General features: G+C 33.9%; 1 protein-coding gene across 3 annotated transcripts in view; it reads left to right on the forward strand.

The window, feature by feature from the left end:
• The first annotated feature begins 661 nt into the window (after nucleotides 1-661).
• The window catches only part of LOC129756953 (troponin C), a 49,762-nt gene continuing 30,436 nt past the window's right edge, over nucleotides 662-19,987 (forward strand). The window contains exon 1 of one of the 3 annotated variants that reach the window (XM_055754030.1): nucleotides 662-842. In XM_055754030.1, coding sequence (XP_055610005.1) covers nucleotides 831-842 — 12 coding nt within the window. In that variant the 5' untranslated portion in view covers nucleotides 662-830. Of the gene's footprint in view, nucleotides 843-14,718; nucleotides 14,999-15,071; nucleotides 15,337-19,987 lie in introns of those variants that run through there. The other 2 variants (XM_055754031.1, XM_055754029.1) reach the window with 2 other exon arrangements.

The following is a 19,987-nucleotide window of genomic DNA, read 5'->3' on the forward strand; positions in this document are numbered from 1 at the left end:
ACAATATTTGTCTTGTAGGAACGACCCCCTTTAGAAGGGGTCATCCGATAATCTGAAAACATTTTTCATCATTTCTGGTTCTAAAGAGCATCCATGCCAAATTTCAGACCTCTAGCTCTTAAGACGGTTGATCCTATAGAGGACAAACAAACAAACATACAGAAATTTATTTTCAAATATATATAGATTCAATAGTATGAAATGAAGATAGCTTTTTTTAAATATTGAGCAAACAAAGACCCCAATACCCCTTTTTAAACAAAAAATTAATAGATGATAAACTTTGATAACAAATGCGAACCGATATATTTTTATACACTGTACCACTGTGCAACGCTTTAACTGCGCGTGGGCGGCGTACCCACAATTTTCGCCTATCCGATAGGCGCTGGGAAAACTAGGGTGATATGGGATGCTGACTTAGGCCGCCCGATAGACTCAAGTGGGGACTAAGTAACGGGAAGCGCTAGGGAGGCCGGCGGGGCACCAAACGAAACGCGCTAGGGATTTCCCGGGTGAAGCGGGCACGGAGCGCGAATGTGGAAAATCTCATCGGCGAGTGTGGGTGGACGGCGCCTAGCAAGAAACCAACTGCTAGTAACCCGCTGCCTTGGGGAAAACCGAGGAAAAACGGAAAAATGCTTATATATAACTATACTCGATTGGCAGCGAAGCGCACCATTCTGCCCAAGTGCTGACCGCGATCTCCACGTCCACGTTTTTCGTGTTGAGCGCGTGAACTTTCCCGTGAAATCCGGTATTCCTGATCCGTGTTTTCGGTTTTTTCGTCGTCGTCGAACGTGCCAATTTGTTAGCTCCAGCGAACCAAAATGAGCGGAATTGTAAGTACCCCGAGTTGTTGGAGCAGTGCCTGGCGTTAACACCTTTGGGATTTACTGTCTCTGGATTGATTTGGGAGTGGGTGGAGGAAAATTGCCCGGAAGTTTGATACTGGAAGATAATATCGGTGACACTTTGTTGGAATATGTTGGCGGCTGGAAAATTCGGGAGAAGTTTGGTTGACAGAACTAATGCTCCTGGCGGCTGCCTGATGTCCTCGAAAGGATTGATTCAAATTATAGTGACACATGATTGGTCAAGTGAAAGATGGTGGAAAATTTTATGGAAACTGACCTGAGAATTACTGGGATATTCCACTTAGTGAGCAAACTGATTATGGATGGCTGGATTTCAATTGAAGAGAGTCTGACCAACCTTGAAATTAAATTAAAAAGTGAAACAGTTTCAAAGTTTCAAAGGTGATTTCTTGAAACTGAAGTAATTATTTTGTTCAACCGTTGCCGTTATTTGGATTTCAAGTGAAAGTTTTGTGCAACGAAAAAGAGTATTGGCTAAAGTTGTTTGAAATAAAATTGAAGAGCCGTTTAAAGAGAGTTAAATGAATTCTTCATATACACGCGAAAACCTGACGTGTGTTTTAGTTTCAATTAGGCTCAGGCTCCGACAAAAGCGGGAACGCCAAATCCTGCACCTTATACTGCCGGCCAAAAGTTTGGGATCACCCGCTAAAAAACATGCGTATTTTGATCATTTATATCTCAGCCGTCTTAGAACATATTGCAAATCTTCTGATCTCATTTGAACGATAATGAGCAATATCTATTTCGGAGGTATTTTGCCTAGAAATAATGTTTTAGTTTTGCACCTGAAGCTTAACCTAAAGTTAGAACATTTTCAAAAAATCGCTCTCAATATTCAAAGCCGATCATCTCGAGATAGGGTGGACCAAATTTCAAAATTTGAGTTGGATTAGAATCCTATAGGCCCCTAAGACAACGGCTTAAGGAAGCTTTTTTCATTATTTCAATAGAATTGCCTTCCACGTTGGTTTAAAACTGATGTTTAGTAGTTAAACTATATTTCCAATTCTGTTTTATGAAACTATGTAGGAAATATATCAATCCATTACGTACTTTTGAGTCAATTGATGATTTATTTTCCTCATCCAAGTTCCTTCATTGTCGTACCAGGTTCCTAATTCCGTCGTACAAGGAGACCGAAATTGTCTCAATTTATTCCACCCTCTTTAGAAACACATTTAAAATTTTGCGGTTGCGGTTCATGCAATTTGCATTAGCTTACATCGAACGAATCAACCGCGCAGGATAACAGCAGAAGTTCTTTCAAGTAACCAGTCGCAATAAGCCAAGAAACTAGGATAGCTTTATTGTAAACAGGTCTACCATTCCTTGGGTAATGCATCTGCAGGCAGCAAAATATTTTACCTTCTATTCAATTCTACCGAAATTGTCTCAAACTATTCCTCCCTCATGAGGGATAGATTTTAAATTTTGCGGTTGCGGTTCATGCAAATGCTATTATTTACTTCGCTCGGATCCACCGCGCAGGATAACTGCAAAGTTCGAATAGAAACTAAGTCGCAATAAAATGGTCTTGCCAAGAAATCTCAAGGTAGCGTTATTGTAGCTAGGTACCATTGCTTGGCTAGAGCAATTGCAGGCAGCAAAATATTAGACCTTAAAAATTGAATCCACCCTGCAAATGTATTTTGTACCAACACACTCTCCAACGGACAGGGCTGCCATGATCCAGGATTTGTCTGTAAAATAAGATTTCATAACATTCATACAGACACTTAACACAAATTACAATGCACAAATTTACATAGAAACTACCCATATTTAAAGAACATCAACATTTTTAATAGAACTATATGTTTTTCTACGTAATGAGACTGAATAGTAAGACATTTGAGGAGAGGCAGAATCACATTTGCGTTTTGTCAACATTTGTATTCTTATACATGTGGGAGCCCTGGCGAAGGATATCGAAACAAAGCAACACCACCTTGATGCGTGTAATGCGCATTAGAATGGTTCAGCTCATCAATTCGAGTTTTTTTTACGAGCGATAAAAGTTTTTGCAAAAATGTTTGTGATTCAACTAAAATTAAACTTTTATTCTTTTTCATTCAAACTGTAGTATGACAAAAATTAAAAAACATCTTTTGTTGAAAATTCACTGAGAATTTATAAAAAATGAAGCAATCATCAGTCAAGTTTTAAAACTTATAGGAATCGTCATATAAAAGGGGTTCAATTTTGTTGAATTTTGACGACTTTATGTACAAAAAAATCATATCTACCGATTTTTTTAATCCAAACTTTTATTGAGATCCAAACCAGAGACTCGTGAACTCTTATTTCAAAGTATAAATCATTCATTCATCTAAACTTTCTTGTCTTTTTGATCTTCAACGGAAGTTTTTGGCATCGTTTTTTCATGCATCGCAAAAATTGAATAGAAATCGAGGTTTTCGGTCCAGGAATTGAATTTTTTTCCTCGAGTAGTTATTGATTCCCATTTAGAGAATTTCTGAAAACTGGAGAAGTTTTAGTTTTCAAGGATTTCTCAGTGACCATTCTGTAGAGGAAAGCGTTTGGTCGTATGTGAGATATTGCAATTTGAATGAAAGAAGTTCAAAAAGTCTAATTTTCATATAGTTGATGTATCTCATGTTTCAAATACTTGAGAAAGGTTAAGTGTCATCAGAGAATAAATCCAAAAATAATCAAATCTCAAAAAATAAAATTTTGAAGAAACAACGTCATTGAAGTTAAACGTTAGAAATGTGTAAAGTTGGAGATATTCTTGCGTGCACTCAAACGTCTATTAAATATTGCACGGAACTGTTAGTAAATAATTTGTAAAACACCAACCACTTAGCTAAAAAAGCCATCAATTCTATGTTTCATTTGTTTTTAACCATGCATTATAAGCAATGCTGAATACATTCAAGTAATTTATTAATATAAAAAGACTTTTTGAACTTATCTCCCAGCGCATCTAGTTCCTAGCTTCAAAATTACTTTATTGTGTTGTGATTACTTAGAAATCAATTATGTTCATTCTCTATGAGTCCGACTGTGGTCAGAAAAAAAATAGTAAAAATGAACCGGTCTAATTCCAATTCTAGCAAAACGGTTTCCTACTCCTGTCCAGGGATGCCAGGTGTTGAGGATAAAAAATCTGGGCAATTTTGAAAAAAAGTCTGGGAGTGTCTGTGCATAAAGATGATCACAGATTTGACACTAAACAAGAAATTGGGGGGGGGGGGGGGGGGGGGTGTTTTGCTGTGCGTTATTTTCAAGTTGAGAACTATACAACAAACACTGTTTCCTGCCACGTACCATGCCGATCTTGTGTTTAATGATAATTGGTCAAATACCAATGGATACAAGCGAGATTTCAGTCTAATCTGGCACTTACGGATCAAATTCGATACACGAATATTGATTTCATCACTCAATTTTGAAAGTCTGTAAAATCTGGGCACTCTCAGCTAAAATCTGGGCAAAATCTGTGTCTGACCAATATCTGGAAGAAGGGTCAAAAGTCTTGGTTTAACAGACAAATCTGGGCACCTGGCAACCCAGCTCCTGTCGCAAAATTACGACGAATTATGGGGGCCGAGCGATTTTTTTTCAATCGAATACTGACAAATTTATATAGTTCAAATTAGTTTGAAATCATTTTTCTAATTTTATTTCAACACTTTTCTGTTGAAAATGATGATTTTGATTGTTATATGCATTGACAGGAAGCGTTAAAACAAAGAAACACGTTGGGGGGATCACTAAGTTCGTCTTTCAATAGGGCGGAGTGCGCCAATAATTAATTTCACTTCGCGATTTCAAAATCAAATATCTCAAAAAATAGTTTCAAAAGTGACAAATTTGTGAAAGAAAATTAATTCACAGGCGTAAGTTTATCATGTGAAGTAGCCTTTTGAAGTGGAAAGTGATTTTTCGGCTCTAAAACATGCATTCATGAACTAAGACGAATCAGAGGGATACGACGGAGGAGGGTACACCTACCCTATATCTAAGCAACTTCTGAACCGATTTCTACAAACTTAGTTACTTAAAGACTCAAGTTTTGAATCTTTAAGTAACTAAGAATTGAAATTATTTATTCTTTAGTTTTCTCATTCGAGATTCGGGATTAACATTAGAAGATTAAGTATTAATTGTTAGTCATTTGTATTTAAGTTTTGGACCAAAAAATATTTCTAAATAATTGTAAAAACTGCCAGCTTACTTCAATTAATCGTTGCACGGTCGTATTCTGATGCTATATTCAGTAAAATCCCTACAAGTTGTATACTGGCGTAAATATAAATATTCATGGTATGCAATATTCACGGTATGCAATAATATATAATTAACAGCAGTTTTCGAAAATTTGTAGTATTATTTTAAATTTCCAAATAATAAAAAAAAACACAAGTCGCTTGCCTTCGGTAGCGAGCGACAAACACACAAAAAGCACAATAGTTAAACAAACTGACAGCCACCTTTTGCGTACGAGCACAGATGAACAGATGTATAAGCTAAGTCTTGAATGTGTGTAAAGTTCCAACGACCGTTTTGAATCAATTTTTGGTTTTTTGGTTGACCCACCAGATGTCTCCAAGATCACCGGAAAGAACTGTCCAAAAGAAAGTGAAATGTAAACAAACAAAACTGCCAACATCAGTTCAGTTTTGAAAAGGTCGTATTAATATTCGACGAGTTTCGATAAAATCGGTGTTGAAATTTCATAACGCATTCGTGATATTGGATACTGAAATTTGTAAGCTTGATTAAACCTTCTATTTGAACAAAAAATCATATAAGTAAATGAAATTAGCTTAGTCCCTCGTGCTCCAAAAATATCTGCTCAAATTTGACGCATCTTAAAGCATACTGTTTCAAGGCTCAGTGTTTGATTTTTAGAACTAACTTTTCTTTGAAGGCTGGACTTTAAAATGTCGAAGGATATTAGTCTAAGTCGATTTGGGTTCATTTTTTAACTTCTTAGACTATGGTGTCCATTTTTTTCAATTTGGTTCAAACCATATTTTTTTCTGTAGAATTGTTAAATAATTTTTCTTCTGTATAACCAAGCTTGCAAATGGTTTTTGGGCCTGTTTATTAAGCATTAGAAAATAAAAATTAGCTTATGAATAGGGGTTTTGTCTTTTGGCGTTCAAAAAATATCTATTCAACTGACATCACTGCTGGTTCCTAGCGAGATACTGCATGACAACTTTTTAAGCTATACTTCGCAAGGCATCAGCAGTGATGTCAATTGAATTGATTAATTTTCAAAATCAAACACATACACCTACTTCAAAGCTAAAATATTTTTTTTTGATAAGATACTTTGGAGAATTTATAAATTGGCAAAAAAACATTAGTTGGTTTGGTTTCACAGAAGAAACAAAAATTATGTTGATTTTTCAGAACAAAATAATCAATGTTCCCAAATAACCTTAAAGTCATCTAAACTGAGGTTACCAGAATTTTTTTAGCGTGTATTCGGGCCAGACAAATATTGTTGGAGCCTAGGAATTATTCATAAAAATTCAAGAAAAATAAACTTAAAAAACATATGGTCATAAAAAATAATTAGGAGATTTTAAATCGTATCTTTTTCTTTCAAAACACCTTTCATGATTATTTTAATAAAATTTGCTCAATAAATTTTATTTTGCACGATTATATTAAACATTTTTACAAAAAAATTTTTTTTTTAGTTTGATTTGAGAATGAAAATTTTGGATCTTTCAATGTAATCTGGGTAACTTTCCCAAATTTTGCATGAAATATCCGGGCAAACCCGGATTTAACCCTGAAATCCGGCAACCTAAATCTAAACGTTACTTGAAAATTATGCAAGAAATCTTTGATCAGTTTTGAACTTGATCGAAGCATTTTAGACCCCAGCGCTTGTGAAATTTAAAAATGATCCGACTTAGTCTAATGGGACTTGGTTAAATCAAAATGGACTATTTTAACAAGAGAGTTCAAGGATATTTCGCACTTTAAATGGTTTTGTTACGTACCGTTTCGAGATTCGTTGTACCAAACATTGCTGATCAACTATGAAAGTTTCTACATACCCTTGAGCAAAACCGTAGGAAAAACTGCCTTATGGGAGGGCAGGGGGTTTGATGATTGATTTTTTTCTATGATATTTTTTCTCAAACAATTCATGAATAAAAAAAAATTGAAAAAAAATGTTTGGCCCTTTTTGGATTATCCGTTTTTAAGTTCTAGTTTAAAATCCCAATTTTTTTTTTAAATATGTTTAGTACGTAATATAGAAATAATTTTTATTGATGTTTTGAATTTTTGTATTTGCCCAAGAGTCTGGTAGATTATGATGATTGTGTCAAAGCATAGAGATCTTTAAGGAAGCCTTCAATTTCTTTTCAAAAAACTATTCTATGCTCAATTTAACTAAATAAGCTTTATCTATCAACCTATTATCCATCGATGAAAATGTATCCAATTTTCAAGAGTGAAAGTAAAATAACAAGTAAAAATTAACTCAAATTATCTTTTAAATTTGTAATGTTCATATAAATGTTCCTGGACCTTTGGCTAATAAACCAGACACGTCACTCATTAGGCTTAACGACCACCCCAAATTGTAAATTAAATTTGATATCAAAATAATACGTCTGCGATCGACTTTAATTCCTCAACAAAATATTAATTTTGATTTTTTTCATCTTGAATGTCAATTTCATTCACGAGCTGTATCTAAACCTGAATTTTGAATACTGATTCTAAACCTGTAATCAAAATTTGAATCTTTAATCTGTTTCCGAATTTCGAGACGATTTTTGAATTTGAATTTCAGATCAGAATTTGAAATTTGAGCCAATATGTGTAATCTGCTTTACAGCTCCTCAATTATTATATTGAAGTTTAATTTTGAAGCTATGATTTTAAATATGGATTAGTTATTGAAATTTTTTCAATTCAACTTGTGGAACTGAATTTAAATATAAATTTTAAATAATGAATCTGGTTCTAAATTTGGTGTTGCATTCGTGTTGGAATTCTGCATAAAAATTTAATCCAAGAACTTTCAATTTCAAAATACTCGAAATAAAAATCCAGAATGGTTTTTAATTTTTTCCCTTAGTAAAATTATGATCTTATTATTGGAAATGCATATGGGTTTTAAAAAGCTTAAAAAAATTGTGTATGAAATTTGAAACTCAAGAATCCTAACAGAAATAAGCTTAGTTTGATGACATGGAACCAGAATTTCTATGGAAAAGTGAGAAAATTTTGAAAAACTGTTGCACAATATTGAACATGGGAATGGTTTTTGAGGTTTTGGTATCAGTTTTGAGTGAAGATTGTTACTTTTGAATATTCATACTTTATCATCCAAATTCGACTAAGAATTTAAAATTTTGATAGAAGAGTGGAAAACCTTGCTTGCTTCACCTTGACCCTCATGGGAAGGGGTTAACCCTGACCCTCCCTTCTACAGACATGTCATTGCCACTCTGTGAGGCTGAGTTTCACCTTGTCGATAACTTTCATTGAGTGTGTGGAAACGAGAAAATCTTGATTAAGAATTATTTCATAGAATTCTCAAATCAAAATAAGATAATTTCATAGAATACTCAAATCAAAATAAGATTAATTCAAATATTTGATCAAAATAAGATCAAACAGGAAATCATTTTCCACCAAAACAAACATGAAAAAACGGTTGTTTAAAATTTTAATAATTGAAAACAATTTGAACACTGCCAATGTGCTGTGTTAAGATGAATGATGAAAAGATAAAATCAAAAGATTTCACCTTTTTCTTGATTTTGTTTTCAGTATAGTCTAAATTTTATCAGATTTTTCCGAATATTGCATGGATTTGCCTCGGGATTTGTCTTGGATTTGCTGTCTCGGATTTTCTCAGGCTTTGGATTGAAAATTTTTATTTCATCCCAAAAATATATAAATCTGATGGAAGATTTGATTTTTTTCAATGAGAAATATGATCGCTTGAAATAAAAAAAAATCATCAGGAGCTTTCAAAAATATGGAATGATGAGTTTGTGCTGTTTAATCATGTCCGGAATGGAATTTCGTTCCAAAGTGCCAGATTTATGAAAAGTTTTGAAAAAAACACATCTTTACAGGATTGCGAATAAAACAATATTCAATTTTTGATAAAATTAATGTTGCACTGTGAAAATTTGTAAAAAAAATGCTATGTAAGGAAAATAAATTTAAAATCCAGAATGTTTTCCGGACGTTTCCGAACAGGACAAATCCGGGCAATTTCATCTAAAAACCTGTCAAAATCCGGGCATTTGATTTCAAAATGTTCAACCAGAAATCTAGGCAATATCTGGAAAAAATTTGGTCAAAACCATAGAATTATTCAGTAAAAGTTAAAAAAGAAAACACTTTAATTTTTTTTTCGTCAAAACCCATTTGTAGATTTTAAATCGTATTTAAAGCGTCCAAATCACCTGTCATGATCATTTGGATAAAACTTGCCATAAAAAAAATTCTTTTTGGTCGGAACAATAAAAATTATAATAACACAATTTTAGTTTTTGCTAGATTTTTCAAATTATGTGAATAAATCCGGGCAAAATCCGGGCTTTTCTAAAAGACATCTGGTCCGGTTCGGACCGGATTTTCCTATAAATTCAGTGTCAAATATCCTGGCAAGTCCAGATAAATCCGAGCAATCTGGCAACCTCAAGCCAAGTATAATTCCTTAATTTAATTTTGCCATTTTACTCCAATCGTTATCAAATTTCATCCCTAAGTATAGTCTTGAAAGAAGATTCAAAAACTTTTTTTTCCCTCTAAACTGAAGTTTGTTAAATTTTAATTTGATTTTTTTAAGTTTCTAGAGGAAGAATTTTGATAAATCACCAATGAGAAAAGCTTTTGAAATTAATGTTACAAATTGAAACCAAATCCCCAGTTTCGATATGATTTCTCACCAGATCAGGAAACTACTGCCAGGTAAGAGTGGGTCGATTTTCATTTTGTACCTTCAGCTTACCTGCTATTCTGAGAGATGGAAGGTGCAAGGGTGGAAAAGGGAATGAGAATACTCACCCACTATAAAAAAAAAGAAAAAGTTCAAGAAAAACAACAAACGGTAGGACGTCCACACCTTCAGAAGCAAATTCCTTGCAACCTACCCACATTTCAAATCTGGCGGATGCTGAGAATACCTTGGGGGTACCCATCTATTCTTTTCCCACTCTCTTCCTGGGCACCTGTTATAGAACGAATCGCTTTTTTCCCACCACCAAGGATGCACCAAGTCTACGGGGCTTTAAAAATTTGAAATTTGAATGAACAGACCAGAAAAGGATAGAAAAAAAAATGATCCTACACCATTTTTGCACACCGGCATTCAACAGTGGCCGTCCTTGCTCATCTTTGTGAATCGACTATAAAATGTAGTGAATCCATATCGGATCGTCGAAAAACTCGTACCCGTCTGTTTTGGTGTGTGAAAATCGGATCATTTGGGAAACGTGGTTGGATTAGAGAGGTTCAACTTTTTTTTGTAACAAATTAAGAATCAATAGCTGGGTATAACATTGGTACTTGCCTTATCAATGGAGAACAGAACAATTGCTTATGTTTATAACTGCCTTTCTTTTTTATTGCTATAAAGGTTTTATCCTTACGATTTTACAAGGCAACAAAATTCACATTATTCTAAAGTGCAAATTGTTAAAATGCTCATTTTAATAATTTTGGGGCGCTGATTCCAAATATGCAAATAATATTCAACATCTTTTTTTTTTCGAAATAACCTTTGGAAATAGATACAAATTCATTAAATTAATTTCTGCTATTTTGGCAAAACTATAGAAAATTACAAAAATTCTACATAAAATAAAGGTTTTAATTGAATCCAAGTCGCGTGTAATTCATGTAAGAAAAAAAATATCACCTCAAACAGGAATCGAACTCAAGCCTACTGATTACTTCTCCGACATCTAACCAATAGGCCAAATCGTCGGACGAAACAAGTCAAGCTGTAGCTCTATTTTTTAGTTGACTTCATCGAGTGAAATTTGCTGCTAGATTCCACTACAGAAAACGCTCATCGTGCCCCGATTTATGTTGCTTATACTGCCCCAGTGGGTATTCTCATTATGCACCTACAGGATCTGATTTTCAACTTATGGAAAAAACAATAAAATGCATATTTAAACGATTTTGTCTACTTTTTCAAGAATAATCCAATTAGGAAATAGACTTTTTCAGTGTCTGAACACGAAACAATGATGTTAGTCACATATCATAGCTGTTTTCTTTGGTTAAATAAGCGTCTTACTTAAGGTGGCCATTATGCCCTTATCTCTCCAAATGAAATTTTCATTCAACTTTTCAGATTTCAAAGTGAAATATTATCTTAGAGTACACATACTTTGTTGTTTTTTTTTATGTCATTGAATTTATTTTCATTCCTTTTTTCAAGTCAATTTTATCTATTCAATTAAAAAGTAGTGTTTACATTTGTTGATATCTCATCACTTTGCCTGGTTTTAAAGTTTGCTACAATATGAAATATGTAGTTAAATTTTTGCTGGTGTGTTGCACATTTGTTCAGGTTTGATTTAAAATATAAAAATATCACAGAGTCCTCAACCGTTTATTCAAATGAACGAAAACTGACGATTGATGGTATTTTCACATAATTTTTTTTAAAATCGTTTACGTAGAAATGGGTTCTAGTTTCAATCATTTAGTAGATATTAAAACACTTGAAAAATACGCTCAATCAACAACTTCGGCTTCTGTAGAGTATTTTCAATTCAATATAAAGATAATAATAGAAGTGATATGAAGAATGTACAAAATAAAGCAAAAAATAAATGTTATGAAATGAAATAAAACAAATGTTTGGCAACACTGGAGGAAAAACTACGAGAAGTAATCAAAAACACCCGTCTATCATTGATCTATTTTTGTGAATGACAGACGAGTCTCTGAATTGAGATTCATAAGAATCGTGAAAACATGACAATTACGTAGTTGGCAAGATGAGCACAGATTTGCACGACTGATGCTCAGATTGTTTAGAAATGGTTCCGGCTCCAGCAAATAAGACAAAACGAATGGAAACGCGCAGATGATTAAGGCTGCTGTTATGCTATGTTCTTCCGGTAAATAAGTCGGAGAGACTGGAAAGCGCAGATTTTTAAGGCTGCTGCTACGATTTTGAATTCCTCCGGTATATAAGTCGAAGAGACTGAAAAAGTGCAGATTTTTAAGGCTGCTGCTAATTGTTTGTTTCTTAACCGGTCTTGATTGTTTGTTTTTATTTCACTTTCCGGTGGCAAATGAGGGATTGGCTTAGGGTGTGCTGATTTTTAAGTCTGCTGCTTGTTTGTTTTGATTTGGCATTTCGGTGGGAAAAACAGATTGGCTTAAGAAGCGCATATTTTTCAGTCTGCTGCCAATGATTGGTTGTTTTGATTAGGCCTTCCGGAGGAAAAAAGGTAGATTGGGTTAAGAAGCGCTGATTTTTAAAGCTGCATCTGCTGATTGTGTTTTCTGATTAGGCCTTTTGGTGGACAAAAACGGATTGGCCTAGGAAGCGCATATATTAAGATTGTATCTGTTTCTGTTTGTTTTATTTGGCTTTCCTGTGGAAGAAGACGAATTGGCTTGGGAAGCGCAGATTTTCAAGGCTTTTGCTGCTGTTTGGTTGTTTTGATTTGGCCTTCCAATGGAAAAGACGGATTGGCTTCGGAATTGTAGATTTTCAACGCTGCTACAGTTACTGTTTGTTTGATTTGATTGGGCCTTTCGCTGGACACAGACGGATTGGCTTAGGAAGCGCATATTTTAAGACTACTGCTGCTGCAGTTTGTTGGTTTTAACTTTGCCTTCCGGTGAACAAAGACGGATTGGCTAAGGAAGCGCATATTTTGAGATTGCTACTCTTACTGTTTTTTTTTTCGTTTTTATTTGGACTTCCGGTGGTAAAAGACAGATTAGCTTAGGAAGCGTAGATTCCCAAAGCTGGTTTGGGCTTCCGATGGAAAAGACGGATCGGCTTTGGAAGAACAGATTTTTAAGGCTGCTGCTTCTGTTGGCTGGTTTTGACTCGGCCTCCCGGTGATAAAAAAAAACAGATTAGCATAGGAAGCGCAGATTTTCAAAGTTGCTGCTACTATTGTATGTTTTGATTTGGCTTTCCGGCGGATAAAGACGGATTGGCTTAGAATGAGCAGATTTCAAAGAATGCTGCTGCTGTTTATTCTGGCCTACCGGTGGAAACAAGACGGATTGGCTTAAAAAGCGGCGACTTTAAGGTTGCTGCTGTTGTTTGTTTGTTTTGACTTGACCTGGAAAAAGACGGATTGGCATTGGAAGCGCAAATTTTCAAAGCTGCTGCTGCAGTTTGTTGGTTTTCACTGAGATTTCCGTTGGACAAAGGCGGATTGGCTTAGGAAGCGCAAGCAATGATTTTCAAGGCTGCTGCTGTTTGTTTGTTTTGATTTGGCCTTCCGATGAAAAAGACGGATTGGCATCGGAAAAGCAGTTTACCAAGGCTACTGCTGCTGTTTATAGGTTTTGATTTGACCTTCCGATAGTAAAAGACGCAATGGCTTTTTAAGGCTGCTGCTGTTGCTGCTGCTGATTGTTTGTTTTGATTTGGCCTTCCGCTGGAAAAAGATAGATTGGTTTCAGAAGCGCAGATTTTCAACGCTGCTTCTGCTGCTGCTTGTGTGTTTTGATTTGGCCTTCCGGTGGACAAAGACGGATTGGCATTGGAAGCGCATATTTAAAGACTACTGCTGCTGATTGTTTGTTTTGATTTGGCCATCCGCTGGAAAAAGAATGATTGGCTTAGGATGCGCTGATTTTCAAAGTTGCTGTTGCTGGTTTAGGAAGCTCGGATTGTCAGGGCTGCTGCTTTTGATTGTGTGTTTGCGCTGGAAAAAGACGAATTGGCTGCTACTGCTACCGATTTTGATAACAATCATCAAATCACGACAGTTGTTATGTAGTTAAAAGAGTACAATAAAAAAAAAATTAAACAGTGATGTTGGAAACATCAGTATTTCTTTTGTATCATTGGAAAAATGTTCGTTTTGGTATGAAAACTGCTTTTTGTACTATTTTTCGTCTTCTCACATGACAATGGAAACATAAAAATCATTCGAATGACGAAAAAATAGAAGCTTTATTGATGAAAGAATTTAAAAATTATTATTTTAATTGAACATAAACCTGGGAAATGTATACTGCTCGAGTCTCATATATCCCAACTTCTGTTAAATCGATTTTTCTTCATTATTATGGCATGAAATGATAAAACAGATATCTTTAATTGATTCAGACCCAAAAAAAACAACTCATTCAAAAATTTCAAAAATTAAAAAAAAATATTAGAAAAAAATCAATATTACTTAGATACCAAAGTTTCTGTTTCGTGCATTTAAACCCTTTTTTGCACCCTGAACCGATCTAACTGGCAAACGATGCAACGTGTTACCTTTGAGACCGCCAAATGCAGCGACAAAAATGCATTTCCCTACTCTCTTGAGGGGGGAAACTGACGACGACGACGACGACGACAACGGGATCATATGCACAACACGAGTACACAGCAAAGATGAGTTATTGGATCGGTGTGTCATGAGCCAAAACGGGACCAGAATCTAGGCAGGTTGGTGAAGTGCTTGCTCACTCACTCCCGCAGTACCTAATGGCTCAAGGTATTTCGTTTCGGGCCAAAATTTTATAGTACTTTCTTTAAGGGGTAGCAAATTTAGCCAAAAAGAAAAAAATATCGTTATAGTATTATGGTTTTCAGACGACGACGCGTCATCGTGACGATGCTGATGATGATGGGTTTCGGTGTGGAAAAACTGGCCCGATCAATTGTATTTTTCGCGCGGACATCCCGGTTTGTTGGAACGTCTGGTCTCGTCGTCTCGTAGGTCTTCAATAAAACTCTATCCGGCAACCGGTGGGCCAGTCAATTCCTGTTCTAGACTCAGACAACATCCCCAAAAAGAAGGACCCAATCGTCTCGACGTTGTGGTCGTTGTTGTGTCAAAGTTCGTTAGCCACGAGTAAGGATCAACCGGGGTGTGTGCCAAGCCAAGTGTGCCCTCTTATAGAAAAACAACCGAGAAGACCACCCACCTCGATCAACAGCCATGGTTAGTGATAGTTTGTAGCCTTTGCCATTTGCTCGGGTTCTAGAATCTCTAGTTGTGTGATTGTTTTTTTTTTGGTTTCCCACCAGTTCCAAATCGGAAGAAAATATTCCATTTATAGTTTGTGCTTCCATACAAAAAAGTAAAAAAAATCCAAGGAAATTCACCAAAAAAGACTAATTACAAATTGCCTTCAAGTAACACCTCGCATGGAAATAGTGCAGAAGATAGTTCGGATACCTTCCACAAATGTTTTGCTGTTTCTTCTTCTGGTGTTTGTGGTGCTGATCGGTGGATTTGGATCTTTTCTGGGTGGAATCGGTGTCCACGGAAGAAGACCGGTTGGTTGATTTTCCAGGGAGGCAGAAATAAATCTTCTTTTCCCCGGGTTGGGATGGATAAATATTTACTTGTTTTTGGGTGTTCGTTGCTTTGGCAGCTTTGCTGTTGATACAACTTGCGATTTTTAGGTCGGTTGTTACTTTTGAAAAGTGCTTTCGTGAAAGAATTGTCCAAACAAACCACTTTGCTTTGACAGTGCTGAAGGCAGTTTTATAATCTTCTCAACCAGAAATACCATAAAATGCATGAACACATCTGAAATTAAGTCTTTTCCTGAAATCATGATTGATTTAAAGTTTTTTCATACATTTGAGAAGGTTTCACTGTATACAAAACTGAACAATTTCAAGGAAATAACTGTGAAACTTTCTTTACGAAATATGTTGTTCTGTAACCGATGTCGTTAATTTCCCAACTGTTCTAGAAAAACTAGGGCATGATGAACACCTTAAGACTTCTAGTAAAAATTGAGATAGAAATTGAGATTTCATTTATGACGAGAATCAAATTTAATACCCTTGAAACAAAAAACTAAAATAAGCAAAATCACCATACCAAACTGAAATTAATTAAAAATACATATTTACGAAGTAACTAAGTAATCGGATAGTTTTTCGATGCACTGAGTCAACCAGTTGAGATTGCTCATTTTATCGATGCTTTAACGTGATTTAAGCTCATTTTAAGTAATAAGTGCGAATAACAGTAAGATACAGCGTATTTCAATTTAAAAGACTCGATTCGTTCATAATCTTGTAGAAGTTTCATGAAGATGCTTCCAAACAATACATATTCGTTTTTCATTAAAAAATTTTTTCCTGGATTATTTTAAACTTGGTTTCGTGCTCTATACATAAAATAGTTTAAATAAAGTTTAGAAAAACATTTAAAACAAATACAATCTTTTGGAACAATATTCTTTTAGATTTAAACATTTATTTTTAGTGTTGCAAGAAAAATAGATTTTTTATGAAATTTTTTGCGTTGCATGAATAATTAGAACTGTTACAGAAAAACTGATAGCCTGTTTTACTTAAGCATCCTCAAATTGATCACAATATGATCTAAAGCGAAAATAAAAAATTTCAAATTTGTAGAAATGTGTAAGTTGAATTTATAATGTAAATTTGTAAAGTAAGCATTATTGAATCGCAAAACAGTAATGAACTGAAGATAAAATGTCATTTTCAATTTTTCACTTCACATTTTCACATTTCATTTCACATTTTGTGAGACATTATTTCAAATTTATTTAATATCTTGAAAAACCTTGAAAACATTATCTGAGTAACTGTTTGGATGTCAAGTATAAAAAAAATAAAAATATCTCTGTCTAATATATCTATCGGTTTTTGTATCTGACAAGCAGATGTCAAAGGTTACGGCCTAAAAAAGCTTAAAAACATGAGAAAACTGTATATCGACCACAGAAAACATGGAATCGCATCAGAAATGATAGCTTAAGTCGTTAAAAATGGTGTTGTGAATCGCAACTGCAACTGCATAGTGAAAAGATCGTATAAAATGTCTTGTGAAGTCAGTTTAAATCGGATATGATAGAAAGTCCGCCATGTTCGTGAATTTTGAAATGATTTTGTTCCCACGCGGGTTCCAAGTGAGAAAATTATCGTTATGTTCTCTCTACAACCAGCAGTGCATCCAGATGGCTAATGTCAGATGAAAATTGAGTAATATTAAGCAATAAGTGGACTGGAAGATATTGTTGCTGGCAACGATTTGAAGGCTATGAGAGCAAAATCTTGCGCTCTATTGCATTCGTCCAATAGGTACGAATAAGGTGTCGGATAGCTCTCAATTGCTTTAGTTTTCGTTGCTATAGTTAGAAATGGAATTTATGTATGTATATTGCCTCCAATTTGGTAGGTAAATGTTGTTTTTTCAATTTTAATACGATCATTCTATAATGTATATGGATCATATATATACCAAATAAGTATAAGAATATAGTTAAAAAAAAATGTTTACAGGGACCTTAGGGTGGCCTTTAGTTAAATGGAGATGTTTAGAGCAAAAATTTCAATCCTCCCACCCTCTAATATTGATCGTTTCAACAAAAATGCATACTGTGTAAAATTTTATTTTGTTTGGACTAATCTAAGGCGACCCTCAAATGCATTAAAGTTGTAAATCGTTAGAAAAAAGTTAGAAATTTCCATCTAAGAAATAAGAATCAATTCTGGCAACACTGGAAGCTTTATAACTTTATTGAATTAAAGATTTATGCTTGGGAACAATTTTTTAAAAGACTTTTTAAACAAGTTATTTTGAACAAAGCGAAAAAAGTTATATACCTTCGTGTTTACATTTTCTCCTTCTTTTTGTGTGGGGATATGTGAGAAATCAAAAATTAAACAAAAATACTTTTCTAATTCAGTTCACATTTGTTTTTTTTCTTTTTCGAAAGAGTTCTCATCAACTTAAAATTATGAAAATGGAACATTCAGGAATGCTTGAAAATATTTCAAAAAATTATCTCTTCGTTTTTGAATGTTTCGAAAAAATGCATATTCAATGTCATAGTCAATGAATTAACAAGGCTTAACTAGGCGTTGTCACTTCAAACATTTTAATGATTGGCACAAGACGGGGAAAACGAAGTCTCTATCAAATGCAATTTTTTTCTCAAATTGTTAATTTTGTTGTAATAAGTTAGGATTATTGGTTTTGTTCTGTTATTTTTTTTTATTTAAACCAATTGAAGATTTTGTAAGAGTTTTATATATTTTTTCTTAAAACCTGTTTATATTATTTTGTTACAAGTATTTTATCAGTTATGTTTTCACATTAATGTTACCCTTGTTGTATTTTCTAAATGTAAGGATTTTTTTTAGAAGTCAGATCCGAAAGGAAATATATTAAATTTTTTTTTGTAACGTTACAATTGATCATTTTTTTATCATTACTAATATATAGCTTAGTTATGACCAAAACTGTAACATTGTAAACAAAGTTATTTTTTGATGTAAATCTTTACTTAAAAAATGCAACGTAAGCAGAAGTATTCAGTTTCTTGCACCACTGTAGGACTGAAGTTTTTAATTAAGTAAGGTTTACCAATATAAAAAGATTTATAAAATATCAATGATCACAAACAATTAAGGTTAATAGTTAAAGGGTTCACGGCATTATGATTTTGCTGTTCTATTGATTTATTTTAAATTATATTTAAAAAAATAAAAGCTTACCTAAAATTGCTGTAAACCTTTTCACGTGTGTCAACATGATTTGAAGTGTTCCGCAAAGTTGTTCCTCACATTAAAATTTTAACGTCACTGTCGTAACCGGTGGTCTTACTGTTCTATATTCTTTTCAATTTCTATAAACTTTTTTTCTTCACCAGTCACAAAACCATAATTCCGTTCGCTTTTTCAACTCGATCAAACTGATTTCCATAAGATCCAAACATGAAGCAAAAACTTTGCATATGCACTAACCCTGCACCGACACAAACATTCAAAAGTATGTTAAATGAAACTTCAATTTAAGATCCATTCCACATACGAACATAGAAAAATCGTATGTGAATCGATCCCTATATCCAGCCTCGGCAAAAATTGTTAGAACTTCATCAATCACGTGTGTAATAAGATGCTGAACATATTTCATCTAATCGAGCATTGGTTTAGAGTTGTGAACTTCCAAACTTACACTTGAAGGAAAAGGATAAATCGTTTGATTGAATATAAATTTGAATTCTGCATGATTAAAAAACAAATAAAAATAGATAAAATATTTTAAACAATATATATTTTTATGTTAAAAAAAACTTCAAAATGTTAGAAGAAAACAAAACACAACTCGGAAATAATTGAACACACAGTCTTAGACTAATCTACCCTGATGAATTTTTGATTATGTTTGTTATTGTCAATTCTGAAATTTTTTTCAATAATTATGAGTTGAGAAAAAAAAATGATGAAAATTGAAATTATTTTACATTTTTCCACAAAATTTAAATTTTGAACGGTTGACTGCCATCCCCTGCAAGATTGTGCCATGAGAAAAATGTGCTGTTAAGAAAAATGCGTTTGAAATTTATACAATATTTTCAGTTTTTTGCATAGATTTTGATTCCACCGACAGTTTTATCGGAGAAAATAGTTCAAATTGATAAATTTATAGTGTAACCTGCCAGAAACGGTACATTTTCTACAAAAACCTGGAAGTTTTAAGCTTCGTGTGACTTCATTGCCTAGAAACTGATCGTATACGGATACGAGTTTCTACGCAAAACTTTCACATAGCTATGCCTTTTCCTCCTTAAAAATGACTGTTTTGAATATTAAAGAAAGTATTCTAACTTCTCTTATGAGTAATGAAACCTAATCACAGCTTTATCATTCCTTTTTAGTTTTATTTTGACATAAAATTAAATAAAAACACGCATTACAGACTGCTCCCATTTTCACATCTTTTTTTTCTGAGTCATCAATTTGGATAACATCATATTTAACAGCTTGATTTAAAATCAGCTGGTTTTCAGAAGCTGATTTTGTAAAAAAATGCATTTTTCTAAAATTTTGTCATTTGTGACATTCTAGCATGGAAACATTAAATAAAAATAAGAAATGGGTTCAGAACAAAGTATACTTGTTTATTTCTGTGTAGAACGGCAGTTCACGCTAGAAC

The sequence above is a fragment of the Uranotaenia lowii genome, chromosome 3, assembly GCF_029784155.1.
Source record: "Uranotaenia lowii strain MFRU-FL chromosome 3, ASM2978415v1, whole genome shotgun sequence".
NCBI classification, from domain to species: Eukaryota; Metazoa; Arthropoda; class Insecta; order Diptera; family Culicidae; genus Uranotaenia; species Uranotaenia lowii.